This window comes from Galeopterus variegatus, unplaced genomic scaffold, assembly GCF_000696425.1.
Source record: "Galeopterus variegatus unplaced genomic scaffold, G_variegatus-3.0.2 Scaffold4257, whole genome shotgun sequence".
Taxonomy (NCBI): Eukaryota; Metazoa; Chordata; class Mammalia; order Dermoptera; family Cynocephalidae; genus Galeopterus; species Galeopterus variegatus.
In genome coordinates, this window is record NW_007730368.1 from 114,415 (window position 1) to 129,308 (window position 14,894).

Below are 14,894 nucleotides of genomic sequence, written 5' to 3' on the forward strand. Positions count from 1 at the left end.
CCCCCTCATTTCCCCCTCCTGATGCCTGGGATTTATCCACATAAGATCAAAGGATCACTTTATTCATTATCACACTTTAACAATCTGTTTATTATTATTTATTTATCCCTCCATAGAACCACCCCTCACACCGAGGAGGTTGTTTGGAGTGGGTCCCAACCTGGGGCCTGGAGTCTGAAGTCTGAGGTACCCTCCTCCCGCATTTTGTGGCTTAGATGGGGGCGTGGTCCAGGCAGAACTGGTGTCTCCTTTTGGATACTGCAGAAGGAAGGGGGACCTAGGTACACCCATAAAGGTGGCCATGCCCAGGAGGGTTGATTGGCAGGCTGGAAGACAAAATTCTCCCAATAAAGGCACTTTTACCTCAATAGGGGGCTGGGAATTGGTTGGCTGGGAGTGTTGTTCTAGGGGCGAGGAGGAGTTACTTCGATGGAGGAGTTATTTGCAGGCTGCAGAATGAAGGGAATTTGCCTATGCCGGGCCATCTGCGGGGTCTGCAGGTGAGGAAGAAAAAGCATTGGCTGGATCCATATGCCCATTTTACAGACAAGAATACTGAAGCTTATAGTACTTATTGGTATAAAAACCATAAGCACAAATAAGGGGCAGAGTTGGCATTCATATCTTCGGGGATCCCTTTCCCTTTCTCCTCTGCCCTCTCAGCACCCCCACCCCCCACACACATACACACTTACCAGTGGGGGCTGCTGTATGTCTTTGCTGCCGAAGGGGGAAGGTGACATAGGCATCATAGCCAAAGAGGCACGTAGCGATTAGGCCCAGTACCTGGGGGGTGGGATGAGAATAAGGGGGGTGGATCAGGTGGTCAGCCTACTCAGCTTCTTACCTCCTTGTATCCACCACCTCCAGTGACTGCCCCATGCAGGATGGCGACTCAAGCCCCAGGTTGGGAAAGCAGGGAGCCACAGGGAAAGGCCAGGAAACTGGATTCTACCCCACCCTCCCTCCTAGTACCCCTCAACACAGGGCAGCCACACGATGGGCCCATACGTTGAGGGAACCATCCCCATTACATTTGAGACAAAGTTCTGGCAGATGGTAGCCTAGTGTGTTGAAGGGGCAACCTGTTTGTACTTCCCACAAAGGTCCCTGTGTCGAAAAAGGGATGGCCCTTTACAACAAATGAACTTGAGAGGCAAACCCAGGGCCTGGGCCAGTCACTCCTACAAGCCTTGAGGGCAAGTGTAGCCTGCTGTGGGTCACACACGTTCTGCTAGAAGTAGAGGCAGAAATGGCCTCTGGATCCTCAAACCCTTCTCTCTGTGCTTTGGAGCTGCCTCCACGGCCTTTACCCCTGCAACGATTTTGGAGTGGTTTCCTCTCTCAGCAAGGACGATTATGGAGGTGATCAGGTAGAGGATGGCCGCTATGAGGGTTCGGAAGAAATCCTGTGAGATGTAGGGAGAAGAGGGAGGTGAGCGTCCAGAGCTCCCGGGCAATCTCACCTGCTCGGGCCCCTCCCCAGCCTCGCCATTGTTGGCCCCTTTCTCACACTCCAGGGCCAGTTGATGAATGGTATCTTGGTGTGCAGGTCACACATGTAGATGACAAAGAAGATAGCAGCAAGGATCATCTCAACCACTGACAGTGAGGAGTACCCTGGTGTTGAGGCACTGAAGCAGATCAGAATCACCAGGCACAATATCTGGAGGGGTGACATAGAAAAGGGGTCTTGATCAGCTCCCATGGCTGAGGGAATTGGTTTAAATTGGGGGCCTCAAACTCAGATGCCTACCAGGACTAGGAAAATGACACACAATGATAGCTAAACACTTTTTGTGTGCTCACCGTGTTGTAAACATTGTTCTAAGAGCTTTACAAGTATTAATTCACTTAATCATCACAGCAACCTAATCAGCTGGGTACCATTTTTAGCATCTTTATTTTATATATGAGAAAAGTGAGATACAGACAGGTTAAGTGGCTTGCCCAGGGTCACCCAAAAAGCAAGGAGTAGAGTTGGGTGCCTCAGTTTCCCTCCTTTTCCTTGCTAGCATATGGGCGGTCTGAGAGGAGTGGCTCTGCCAGGTGTTTTGTGAGCACCGCTGGCGCCACCTTCGTGGCCTTGAGGGGGTGGGACGTGCGGTTCCCCGAGCAATCCCTCTGGGAAGCAGTGAGAGTTACACCTGAGGGGCCGGGCTCCGTTAAAGGCGCCGCACCTCTTTTACAAGTGACTCGAAGGTGGCGCCCACTTTGAGAGGGGTGGGAAAACGAGGCTCCCAAGCGGCCCGAAGAGCTAAGGACCTCCCGCCAGGCCCCAGAAGGGCGAGCAAGAACTGGCAAGAGCGGAGCGCCCTACCCCGCGGGACCAGCGCGCGGAGCCCCACCCCAACAGGCCCCGCCCCTGGGCGCGCTGCCAGCCCGCCTGCCAGTGCCGAGGCCGCGCCACGCCCTGCCACGGGAAGCCCACACCTCCCAGCCCCCCGGGACCCCTTCGATGCGTCCACTGATGAGTCCGTGCGGGCTGCCACCACGAAGTCCCCCCTCGACATGCATTATAGGCTCCTCGCCTCACTCCCTGGGGGCCACCAGCTCTTGACCACCTTCCCCAAACTCCACCTACTGGCCCTGCGCCCCTGGTTTCGGGCCTCCGCCACGAATTCCCCCACCTGCGCCCCACTGCCCAGCGCCCCGGCCACGTGCCTGCCTCACCCTGGACTGTCCAGTTCCGCGTGGTCCAGCCACCACACCCGCCTTTGCCCCCCCGCCTGCCCTGGACGCTCACAATCTCAGCAAACAGGAGAATTCCCTTTCGGGTGCGCGAGAAGCTGGTGCAGGCTGCCCAGCAGCCGGGGGCCGAGAGGCGCTCGGAATCATCCATGGCGTGGGCAGGAGTCCCTGGGGGCGCGAAGGGTCTGCTCGCTCGCTCGTGGGTTCAAGGACGCTGCACACCCAGCAGTCTTGCCCGCCGACTGGCCGGGAAGGGGGGCCCCGGGGCGAAGGAGGCAGTGAATCACCGCGCTGAGCAGAAGCGGGCGGGGCCGGAGGGGGCTGGGCCAGGTGGCTGCCGCCCCGGAAGCCCCTCTCCTCGCCCGCCAGGGATACTCCGGCCGGCGCGCAGCCCCCCGGGGCGCCCCATCTCCGGGGTGCTTGGCAGCTCCAAGTACCAGGCGCAGTAATGGCGAGACCCTTCGCCTTTTTAGAATACAAATGTGCCCCGCGCTGCTTCAGAACCGTGAGAATCTGGCTTTTGGAGGGAGTGACTCAGTTTCCTTAGCTGAAAACACCGCAGACAGCCGAGGCATTGGTTAAAACCGAAAGACTCGGGGCCAGGTATGTTTCCAGAATTCGGAATATTTTGGATTTTATAAAGTTTTCCTGGTACATATGCAGTATATTTCTTAACACTCTCAGCAGGGTCTGGGGCTGCCGCGTAAAAAAAAAAAAAACACGTTAATATTTCCTCAAGGAATGTTCACAATAAGCAGGATAAGTAAGGATTGACAATTCTTCCTCGTTAGGTCAGGTCAAATTTTGTAGCCAAATGGTTCCAAAATTGTGGGGAAAAGCTCGGTTTCCAGAGCTTTGGGGACTCCGGAGTTGCAGATAAAGGATCGTGGATGTTGGAATAATAAACCTCTTAGCAGCGATAAGAATGAGGCCATGCCAGTGCAAAAACTGAGCAAGAACAGGGCCTGGTGAGCTTCGAGCTACTCAGTAAATGGGAGCAGACCCTGTTTATAGTGTTAGAGCCAGGGAGCCCAGGGTCTGATTCTGTGCTCTGCAATCCCGGGGAAGTCCTGGTCCTCAGTGCTGAGAAGAAGGGTCAGTCAGCCCAGCCCTAGGTGAGGAATATGAAAGGAGCATAAATTTGTTGCTGGGAGGTTGGCAAGGTGAGGTGATGGCTCCTGGAGTGCAAGATTGGGTGACAAAGCTGATGACATTTGCAGAGTGTGTTACCCTGAGCAAGTAATTTCTCCTGGTTCAGCCTCAATTTTTGCATGAGACATGCATCTAGTTGCCTGGAATCAGGATCCCCAAGGTGTGCTGAGGGACACTTTTCAGACTGGACATTGGTTTTATTCTCACCTCATTTGAGGTGGGGAAAATTATAGCTAGAAGGCCAGGAGAGTTCAACCCAAGGTCCTGTCTGGTCCCCCCCAACACAGGACCCCTCAAAACTAAGGAAGAGGCTCCTCTCTTTCAGCCCAAGTTGCTGAAAGAGTGATCGAATAGTGGAAGGGATGAAACACTTTTCCCAGTGCTGAGTGTGTGCTTTCCAACTCTGTGAGGACATGCCTGAGTTTCTGGAACAAGACAAATCCTGCTCCATCTTAGGGCTTTTGTTCTCGCTGTTCCCACTGCTGTCAATGCCCTTCCCCCACCTCTTCATACATCCAGCTTCTGGTCATTCAGGTCTCAGCTCAAATGTTTCATCTTCAAAGAGGCCAGCAGCCCACCATTATCTCCCCCAACATAACCTCCTTCTGCTATCTTCGTAACTCACTTCTCTCTGAAATTCTTTTTTTTAATTATCTTTTATTTATTCATTTTGTTGTCTTTCCTGTCTGACATCTGTCTACCCCCGTTACATCAGCTACACAGGGATCGAAATCTTCGTGTCTTCTTCTCCCAGCTTCTCCACAGTACCTATTACAGTGCAAGTATACAGTTGGGATTCAATTAATACTTGCCAAATGCAGATGAGATTAAGGGAACAGGCTTGGGAATCAGGAATTGATTAAATCTTGCTTCAACCCCCTCCCTCAAGCTATTTGCACTCTCTGGACCTCACGTTCCTCCTCTGTGAAATGGACATATCAGGGTTGTTGAGTAGACTGGTAACTACAAGAAAATAAATATTGCAATAAAGCCAGTGGCAGGGATAAGGCTAAGTAAATGGTGGCTGGGGTTACTATACTTAGTCTCCTGGGTGTGACCATGTTTATAAGACTGGGGCTGTAGAGCCCTTTCCTGACTTCTGTAAAGGCACACCTCCACCAGGTTCTGAGTCAGGGGTAGCTGGAAGCTCCCCGGCACACCCCCACAATGCCTGCAGTGCCAATCATTCAAGTGTTCACCTCTTTACTTTTTCATACTCCAGCATCCAGATCAGCTTTGCAGTCACTTTCTCCTCTCCAGCGCCATAGCCACACTGGGCTCTCGCTCTCTGGTTCTTTAATTTCTCTCTCCCTTCCCCGCCCCCTCCCCATCAGGGCGAAAGTTGCCCTTTCCTGGCAGACCACAGCTTCACTCGTTGGGGGGATGGGGCCGAGTGCTCAGGATGTGGTGACAGCGGAGGTGACTGGACATTACTGGTTTTAGCCAGAGCCTGCCTCAGGGCTACTCTGGTTGGAGTCCCACTGGCCATATAAAGCCCTGGCTGTGGGGCTCTGTTCTCAAGCTGGAGGAAACTCTGGGCCTCTCTGGGGACCGGGAACGCCCAGCGTATGGCATGTGCACACAAGCCCGGCCAGCCGCAGTTCATCACCATCTACGGAAAAAGGGGGCGAGGCCCAAAGATTCTAACAGCTTTTTTTAGCCCGGGCCACCCGGGGGCGCTGACTCACACCTTCCCGGCTCCGCCCCAAAGTGGGCTCCAGGGCACCAGCCCGTGCCCTGAGGGTGGCAGTCTCTATGCCAGAAAGCTGGCCGACTAGGCCGGAAGTGGGAGACCGCAGGCTACTGGCGAAGGAAGCCGCCCTGCTTCTAGCCTTGCTATCCCGACGTCAGCTGAGGGTCTGGAAGATCCCGAGCCAGGTCTGTGGGTATACTGGGGCACACCCGCCACAACAGCAGGCCCACTTCTGCATTCCCCACGCCATGAGCAATAATTATGTGTGAACCCCTGCACACCTCCAAAAACGTGAAATGAATGAATGGGGAGATAAGCAGGAGTTGGCAAAGAAGAAAGGAGTGGGGAGAAAGTACGCCGGACTGAGGACCGGCAGAAGTAAAGACGCAGCTGCAAGCATGAAAGAAACAGCACGAAGCTTGGAGGTGGTTACAAAAAGAGGCCCTCCTCGAAACCGTAACGACCCCCTCACTTGACAGGGCGAACTGTGCGGCGCCACCCCGCCTGGGAGCACCCGGTAAGTCAAGACTAGATGGAACCGTTTTATTACCTCCCCCGCCTGAACCAACAAGCTCTGGGCTGGCGGGTCTGGGAGGGCCGCACCACTGACGCTGCGAGTTGAGTGTGGGCCAATCAACTGTGCAGCGGGAGGGGGGATCACACCAAATGGAAGCTCTTGGGGCGATGATAGTGCGAAGAGGCCGGAGGGGCACGAAAAATCCAGGTCGGGCCGTACCCAGTGAGAATGGAGTCGTCTGATGTATGCTCAGTGCCTCCGCCTTCCCGCTGCCATCTCCTGAGCAAGCTGCGCAGCCCTCGGGACCCCTAGGGCCCGCGAGAGCTGTTCCTCGCTCGGCACCAGCCAGGGCCCCGGGGAACCGGGGATACGGTTGTCGGGGTCCTCCGTGTGGCGCTCAGGAAGAAGAATGGCGGTGCTGTCCGCCGCAGCCTCTGGACCAGGCTCCGGGCTGCCCTGGGTCTTGAGCTTTGTATGGGATCGAGGGTGCTGAACTGGGGAATTGTTGCCGCTGCCAGACCTCATCAACTCCAGCCCCCTAGGATCTGGGCTGCGAACTGGGGATGGCAGAACTGTGGGTTAGATTGGGTGGTGGGATGGGGAGTGGAAACCTGGGCCCTTGGCCAAGGGTGGACAGGAGAGCCCAAGGGCTCTGGGAGACAGAGACCCCTTAGAGAAACCTCCCTTCAAGGCCTGGAGGTGCCCTTCAGGAACTGGCACCACCTCTCATAACTCCTGACATCTCTCACAAGACCCCTCCTCTCAGGACATAACCCTAGAAATCATTTCCCACAATCCCCAAAGGAAATCAAACCCGACCTTGACCTTGGGACAACAACCCCCTCACATCTGGGACCTCTGACTCCCCCCTCTTTCATTCCATCTCCCTTAGTTAAGGAGGCTGCGGCCTGTAGGGGAGAGGGGCACAGCTCAGCGCCAACCCTTTCCCTAATGAACCCTTTGTCTTTCAGCACTAGACCCCCTATCCTCTAGATCCCCATTCCATCTCCTCCCAGCTAAGACCTACTCTGCCTTCCCCTCTGAGGACTAAGACCCTTCCTCCTGAACATCTTCTTTTACCCCAGACTCCTTCCCTCCTTTCCCCTCCCAGTACCTTGAAAGCCTCCCCTCTGAAATTCCTATACTAGGACCGGCCCACCTCCGTGTTCCTGCTTTTGAGAATACCATGACCCTTGGAAGATCCCACCAAACCCTTTCCAACCAGGATCCAGCCTCTCCACTCTGCGAACCTCTCCTTCTCACAGATCCCTGACCCCCTCACCCCTGGGAAACCCACTATCTCCTTTCTGGGGTCCTCCCACCCCCTCAGGCTTGCCGGGGTGGGTCTCAAGAGGCCGGTGGAGCACAAGGTGAAGCCGGGGTCCTCCAGCGCAGATCCGCTCCACGACCTGGGCATGGGTGAGGCCCAGCGCTGACTCTCCGTTAATTTGGAGCACTAGGTCGCCGGCCTGAAAGATCACGAGGCAGTGTTGTAGGAAGGAGAAATGGAGAGCACTTCCACAAAGGTAGAGATAGTACCTACGAATGGAGGGTGTATTAGGGCTCACCTGCAAACGACCGCAGCGCTGTGCTGGCCCGTCCTTTAGCAGCCCGCGCACGGCCAGTGGAGCGTCCGCAGCAGCATCTCGGCCCCCACTTAAGGTGAGGCCAAAGCCTACGGAATCGCGGACCAGATCCACACAGAACCGGCCAGAGGCCTGGAGCGGCTTTGAAGCAAAACGTGCCTTACCCTGGGTCACTCGGGGAGGCGCTGTAAACGTACCCAGATTCTCTGACCGACGATGCTGGAGTAAGGACACGGGTGTACATAGATAACCAGCCCCTAGGCAGGTGGCCTTGAATAGAAGGATAATGTGGTACCTGGGACGGGCGTTCCACAACAGTGGCATGAGGCAGGCGACTGTCTGTGACCTCTATGTCTGCAGAGTCCAATGAGCTAACGGCTGGGGGATGAAAGTGGCGGAGAGGGCTATCAGGGGAAACGCCAAGGAAACTACCTAGACCCTGCTCCCTGAATTAACATACTAGACTCATCTTCTTGCTTAGCATCTACAACTCATATATGAGTACATATTCGACCACCATTTAGCTATCTCGGCACCACCCCCTGAAGTAATCTTAAAGGCTCCCACCACTCGAATAACTGTCCTGTTGCCACCGTATTAACAAATACTCCTGGGCCCTGCAATTTGAATAGACCTCCAGACCTTCCTACCACCGTCTAATGACACGCAGGCCTCACCCCTCATATAACACCCTGAGGCCCACCCTGGAGGGTGCTACTCCAGGACTTAGCCCTCCCCTCAATATTCTAGGCCCCCGCCCTCTAATCACCCTCTAAATCTCATCCCATGCCTGACATTTCTAGCCCCACCCCATGCACTTATAGGCTCCACCCCTTGACTAGCATTCCAGGCCCGCCCCTTTGCTGACTACCCACCCCCAGCACTCTCCAGGCTCCGCCTCCTCAGAAATGACGTTTGAAGCCCCGCTGGCCGGAATAACGATCCGGCCCAGCACCCTCAATTAATCTTCTCTGGCAGCCCCCTACTGCAACAACTCTGAAGGAATATTCTAGGATAATCCCAAGGCCCCGCCCCCTCGAAGCACCCTCGGAGCCCCGCCCTCCCAAGTCACACCCCTTGGCCCCACCCAGGGAGGCTGCGGCCTGCAGGGGAGAGAGGCGCGGGTCAGCGCCGCCCCTCACTCTCGGCGAACTCCCACGCTGCCAGGCGTCCGAAGACCTAGCTATGCCCCTCAAGATACCCGGAGACCCCGGCCACTTCCTCGATAGTGCCAGAGGTTGCCGACTGTCCCTCTCCTCTCCCACGACCCCCGACCTTCGCGGGGACGACCGTGGCTCCCCGCCTGCCCCCACGATGTCCCTGGAGTTATTTATTTGACTGCAATGGTCCTGGACACCTCCGAACACCCTATGAATTTCTCTGGAGGTCTCCGACTGCCCCCTAGTAATCCTCATGCCAAACTTCCCCCGCAATATCTCTGGGGACCCTGCTTCGCCCAGATATCCCGAGAGAACACGGCCTGCACCCCGTAGCCCCGGGACCCCCCATTCCCCCTCCAGATATTCTAGGCAACCCCTGATACTCCCACGAATTCCCTCAGAGGCCCCATTTCCCCACATGGCCCACATACCTCCAGATTCTCCCTCCACAGATCCCCAGGGCCCCCTAATTCACTGCAGAACCTGAGTGCCCAGGTATCCCCAGTGACCGCGGGCAGACCCCTTACAGCACATCTCCCCGGAGACTCCTGAAAGCCCCCCCCCCCCCCCAAGTCTGGTGCGCGGCCCCTCCGCTCGGGTGTGGGTAGGGGGCCTCGGAGCCCAGCCCCAGTCGCTGGGCCCTTGCCCGCTGCCGCCGCCTCTTGGGCGCCAGAGCTGCTCTGTTTACCACCTGTCTGGAAGGAAAAGGTGAGGAGCAGACAGGCGGGGCGAGGGTGGCAGGGGCCTCTCCCCCTCCCTTCCCCACCCCACCGCCGTACCTTCTCTGCTCCCCGTAGTGTTCGCGGCGCCCCTGGCACGAGGCTCCATAGCCAGTTGTCGGCCAGATGGACGCACGGCCGCCGCCAGCGACGCGTTTTGAGCGCAGGGGAGAGCTCACCTGGCGTCCCGCCCAGTCCTGCAGGCGACTGAAGCCGTCCGGTCCCGTGCCCGGCGTCCAGACCTGCTCGGTGACCTACCTGGCGGCTGGCAGGAGCGCTTGGCCTCGCTCTGCCTCAGCGCGGCCTCCGTTAACTGAAGACCCTGGGCTAAAATTTAAAAGTCTAGGCCGGCCCGTGGCTCACTCGGTAGAGTGCGGTGCTGATAACACCAAGGCCACGGGTTCGGATCCTATATAGGGATGGCCGGTTAGCTCACTGGCTGAGCGTGGTGCTGACAACACCAGGCCAAGGGTTGAGATCCCCTTACCGGTCATCCTTTTAAAAAAAAATAAAATAAAATAAAAATTAAATGTCTGACCAACCAACTATTGCCGAAGACATGGAGGAAATGGAATTCTAATATACTGCTGGTGGAAATGTAAAATGGTAGAGCAACTTTAGAAAACAATTTGACAATGTCTTGTCTTAAAAAGTTAAACGTACACATAAGATCCAGCCATTTCACTCCTGGGTGTTTAACCTAAAAGAAAGCATACATCTACACAAAGTCTTGTATACGAATATTCATAGCAGTTTTATTTCTTGTCTTTGTCATCTTGTCCTGCCATAACAAAATAGCATAGGCTTAATCATGAGAAATATACGATTTCGTTATTTCTCACACTTCTGGAAGAGAGCAAGTCCAAGATCAAGGAGCTGGCCAATTTGGTTCCTGGAGGGGGGTCTCTTCCTGGCTTTCAGATTCAGGTATCTGCCTTCCTGCATTGTCCTACATGGAGTTGAGTCAGAGTGAGAGAGACAGAGATCTCTCTCTTCATCTTTAATTTTTGTTTTGTTTCGTTTTGGTTTTGGCGGCTCTCCAGTAAGGGGATCTGAACCCTTTACCTGGGTGTCATCAGCACCATTTTTGAACTCTTCATCCTATCTGATTATGGTCTTACACTTTGACCTCATTTAACCTTAATTACCTTCTACACACCCTATCTCCGGATACAGTCACATTGGGGGTTAGAGATTTAACATATAAATTGAGGGGAAGGACACGATTCAATCCAAAGCATTTGTTAATAGCTCATAACTGGAAACAACCCAAATGTCCCTCAGTAGGTGGTGAATGGATCAACAACTGTGGTATATTCATACAGTGGAATACAACTCAGTAATAAAAAGGAATGAACAATTTGGATGGATCTCAAAATAATTATGCTAAGTAAAAGAAGCCAGGTCCACCCACCAAAAAAAGTACATGCTGTATGATTCCATTTATATGAAAATCTAGTAAAATGAAAACTGATGTATGATGCAAGAAGGGGATCAGTACTTGCCTGGGAGGAGGGGGCTTGGGAGCAGGAAGGAGGAATTATAATGGGGCAGGAGAAAACTTTTGGCAGGGATGGATATGTTCACTATCTTCATTGTAGTGATAGCTTCACGGATGTAAACATATTCAAAAACTATCAAGGGCCCAGCCCGTGGCGCACTCGGGAAAGTGCGGCGCTGGGAGCGCAGCAGCGCTCCCGCCGCAGGTTCGGATCCTATATAGGGATGGCCTGTGCGCTCACAGCGCTCACTGGCTGAGTGTGGTGCGGCCAGTCTCAAAAAGGACCAAAAAAAAAAAAAAAAACCTATCAAACTGAATGTCAACTATACCTCAACCAGTGTAGTGGACTGAATTATGCCCCCCCAAAATTCACTGAAGCTTGAATTGTGTCCCCTAGGTTTTATGTATTAGAAACTTGGTCCCCAGGCCGAGCCCGTGGCGCACTCGGGAGAGTGTGGTGCTGGGAGCGCAGCAGCGCTCCCGCCGCGGGTTCGGATCCTATATAGGGATGACCGGTGCGCTCACAGCTCTCACTGGCTGAGCGTGGTGCAGCCAGTCTCAAAAAAAAAAAAAAAAAAGGACAAAAAAAAAAAAAGAAACTTGGTCCCCACTGTGACTGTTAAGAGGGTGGGAAATCCTATTATGGTAATTGAAAGGTGGAGCCTTGAAGAGGTGATTGGATTGTAGGACAGTGCAGTAATGAATGGATTAAAAATGGTGGTCAGGGGCATGGTTCTGAGGGCTTTATTTATTTATTTTTCTTTTTTTAAAAAAGATGACTGGTAAGGAGATCTTAACCCTTGACTTGGTGTTGTCAGCACCACACTCACCCAGTGAGCTAACCGGCCATCCCTATATGGGATCCGAACCTGGAGCCTTGGTGTTATCAGCACCACACTCTCCCGAGTGAGCCACGGGCTGGCCGATTCTGAGGGCTTTAAAAGAAAAGAGAGGAGAGTCTGTGTCTGTCTGCTCTGTCTGCTCCACCATTTCACAATGTGATACCCTACGTCACTGAAATCACCACCAAGACCCTCACCAGATGTGTTCCCTGGACTTTGGCCTTCTGAGTCTCTGAAACTATAAGCAATAAATTTTGTTTTCTTATAAATCACTTAGTTCCGTGTATTTTGTTATAAGCAACAGAAACAAACTAATACAGAAAATTGGTAACTTCTGGGAAAGCGATTAATGCATTTTCAGTTGTACACAGTATAGTTGTATCATGTTAGGTGAAACTATTATGTTATTGTACCATTTGAAGGTTAAGTATGATTTGAGGAGATAGTATGGGCACCAACTTGACAAGGGGTGGACTCATGAAGGTTAATTCTAGGTGTCGACTTGATTAGATTAAGGAATGACAAGAAACTGGCAAAGCTATCTTTTTAGGTGTGTCCATGAAGGTGTTTCCAGCAGAGATTAGCCTTAGAGCCTGAGTGGACTGGGTGGGAAAGACCTGCCCTCAATGTGGGTGGGAACCATCCAATCTGCTGGGGGCCCAGAGAGAATGAAAAAAAAAAAGGTGAAGCTCTCTCTATCTGCTGGAGGTGGGATACACTCTTCTGTCCGTGGGCATCAGAGCTTGAGACTCTTCAGCTTTGGGGTTCCTGGTCAAGGACACCATCAGCTTCCCTGGTTCTGAGGCTTTCAGACTTGGACTGAGCCATGCTACTGGCATCCGGTTTGCTGATGGCCTGTCATGAGACTTTTCCACAAAATCACGTGAGCAAATTCCCCTAATAAATTCCCTCTCATATATTTATTCCATATCCTATTAATTCTGTCTCTCTGGAGAGCCCTGACTAATACAGATTTTTGGTACAAGGAGTGGCGGCAAAGGCATAACATAAAGCCAGAATTTAAAAGGGAAGCAGAGTATAAAAATTTAGAAAATGTGCAGCCTGGCCATGTGGTGCAGAAGTAGAGAGCATGCAATGGTGCAGCCCAGTGACCATTAGCTAAGAAGATTACTGCATAAGTATGGGATTGTTGAGAGAAGGCAGAAAAGGCTCTGAAGGCATTGCAGCAGCCTCTGGGGCCAACCCTTCCATTTCAGGCCCAAAGATCTAAGGAGACAAAATGGTCTTGGGGAACAGGCCCGAGGCGACCTCCACAGGCTCACTGCCCAGGACCACCTTGGGATGCTGCTCCCCACACCAACATCCCAGCTGCTTTGGCTGCCCCAGCCATGGCTAATTGGCCCCAGGTGTGGCTAAATGCACAGCTATGGAAAATACAAGCCAGAAGCCTTGGCAGAATCCATGTGGTGTTAGGTCTGCAGGCTCGCAGAAATGCCGGAGCTGGGAAGGCTTGGGAACTTCCACCCCAATTTCAAAGGATGTATCGAAAAGTCTGGGGGTCCAGGAAGAGATCTGTCTTGGGGCGGAGTCACTGCAGACAGCCTTCACTAGAGCAATGCTGAGCAGAAATGTGGGGTCAGAGTAGCAGCAGAGAAACCCCAGTAGTGCCATGCCTAGTGGAGCCGTGAGAGCGGGACCACCACTGAGACCCCAGACTTATAGAGCTACTAGAGTGGAATGCCAGCCTTTGAGAGCCAAAGCATCAACTGTGACCAGGAAAACCATAGAAGTGGAGGTGTCTGAGGACTTGGGAACCCAACCCCCACACCAGTATGCAGAGGAGGTCGAACATGGAGTCAAAGTACCTGATTTGAGATTTAATGCCTGCCCTGCTCAGTTTTGGACTTGTTTGGGACCTGTTACCCCTTTTTTCTGGCTTATGTCTCCCTTTTGCAATGGGAATATGTACCGTATGCTTGTCCCACCATTGTATCTTGGAAGTAGATAACTTGTTTTGATTTCACAGATTGAAATTTGGACTTTTGAGTTGAAACAAGTTAAGAATTGGGGGATGAAATGAGTGTGTTTGTAAGTGTGTGAAAAGGACATGAGTTTTGGGGGCCAGGGGCAGAATGTAATGGATTGAATTATGTCCCTGCAAAACTCACTGAAGCTTGAATTGTGTTCTCCAAGTTTTGTATTAGAAACTTGGTTCAGCCGCGCCTGAGAGGCCCACTGTGTTTGGGGTCGCCGGCCACACCGGATCCCACCGCTTGGGACTGAAGGACGCGGTTACTCCACAGGACCTACTGAACATGGGATGTTGCCACAAAATCTACCTCGTGTATTTTCCTCTTTCACTCGTGACTGCACAATTGCACATTTGAGCAGGATGTGTTGAAAAACTACAGACTGTGTTGAAAAACTCTGAAGAACCTAATTAACACAGGATGATCTAGGAGTGATTCTAAGCCTATAACAAGATATTATTCATAAGTGAATGTGTCAGTCTTGGTTCTGAATGCTACAGATTAAAGAGCAAGTAGAGTTTCTCCTTTGTTTCTCAAGTATTCACTTGACCTTCCGTCAGTAAGATTGACTTTTCTAATCTCTTCTGGGAGATATTAATAGAATATAGTCATGTCCACTCAAGACGCGAGGCAGATCAATACCAAATATTCTGTGTCCTTGTTGGAACAGTTCAAACTGTTTAATGAACAGCAACTATTTGCTGACATAGTGTTAATTGTTGAGGGCACTGAATTCCCTTGTCATAAGATGGTTCTTGCAACATGTAGCTCTTATTTTAGGGCCATGTTCATGAGTGGACTGATTGAAAGCAAACAGACACATGTACACCTGAGGAATGTGGATGTCGCCACCCTACAGATACTAATAACTTATGCATACACGGGTAACTTGGTAATAAATGACAGCACTGTAGAACAGCTTTAAGAAACAGCTTGCTTCCTACAGGTAGAAGATGTGTTGCAACATTGTCGAGAATATTTAATTAAAAAAATAAATGCAGGGCCGGCCCGGTGGCGCACTGCTACAGTGCGCCGCTTGGGA

At 52.5% G+C, this 14,894-nt stretch overlaps 2 protein-coding genes across 3 annotated transcripts; both read right to left on the bottom strand.

The window, feature by feature from the left end:
* Window positions 1-69: 69 nt before the first annotated feature.
* Window positions 70-3,007, bottom strand: PLP2 (proteolipid protein 2 (colonic epithelium-enriched)). Of its 2 annotated transcripts, XR_551548.1 has the most exons (6): window positions 2,747-2,980; window positions 1,514-1,666; window positions 1,314-1,409; window positions 696-786; window positions 364-494; window positions 70-258 (listed from the first exon to the last, which is right to left on the bottom strand). XR_551548.1 is itself a non-coding variant. In XM_008587140.1 (5 exons), the coding sequence occupies exons 1-5, from the start codon at window positions 2,840-2,842 to the stop codon at window positions 472-474; spliced, it is 459 nt and encodes a 152-aa protein (XP_008585362.1). In that variant the 5' UTR covers window positions 2,843-3,007; the 3' UTR covers window positions 70-471. The 2 variants fall into 2 exon arrangements, 1 of the variants encoding a protein (XP_008585362.1); XM_008587140.1 differs by having other exon boundaries at window positions 70-494; window positions 2,747-3,007.
* Window positions 3,008-6,075: 3,068 nt separating this feature from the next.
* Window positions 6,076-7,963, bottom strand: MAGIX (MAGI family member, X-linked). The gene is made up of 3 exons (XM_008587141.1): window positions 7,622-7,963; window positions 7,351-7,522; window positions 6,076-6,625 (listed from the first exon to the last, which is right to left on the bottom strand). Exons 1-3 carry the CDS (start codon window positions 7,961-7,963, stop codon window positions 6,303-6,305), a joined length of 837 nt encoding a protein of 278 aa, XP_008585363.1. The 3' UTR covers window positions 6,076-6,302.
* Between the last annotated feature and the right edge of the window lie 6,931 nt (window positions 7,964-14,894).

Bases quoted from the DNA above. Each gene is read 5' to 3' on its own strand.
- PLP2 (XM_008587140.1), bottom strand. From the start codon at position 2,842: ATGGATGATTCCGAGCGCCTCTCGGCCCCCGGCTGCTGGGCAGCCTGC. The intron at 1,667-2,746 runs GTGAGCGTCCAG...TCACCCCTCCAG, and splicing joins TTCTCCTGTTTGCTGAGATT to ATATTGTGCCTGGTGATTCT. The intron at 787-1,313 runs GTAAAGGCCGTG...CCCACCCCCCAG, and splicing joins ACTCCAAAATCGTTGCAGGG to GTACTGGGCCTAATCGCTAC.
- MAGIX (XM_008587141.1), bottom strand. From the start codon at position 7,963: ATGCCACTGTTGTGGAACGCCCGTCCCAGGTACCACATTATCCTTCTA. The intron at 7,523-7,621 runs GTGAGCCCTAAT...GTGATCTTTCAG, and splicing joins AGCGCTGCGGTCGTTTGCAG to GCCGGCGACCTAGTGCTCCA. The intron at 6,626-7,350 runs GTGGGTTTCCCA...TCTAACCCACAG, and splicing joins AGGACCCCAGAAAGGAGATA to TTCTGCCATCCCCAGTTCGC.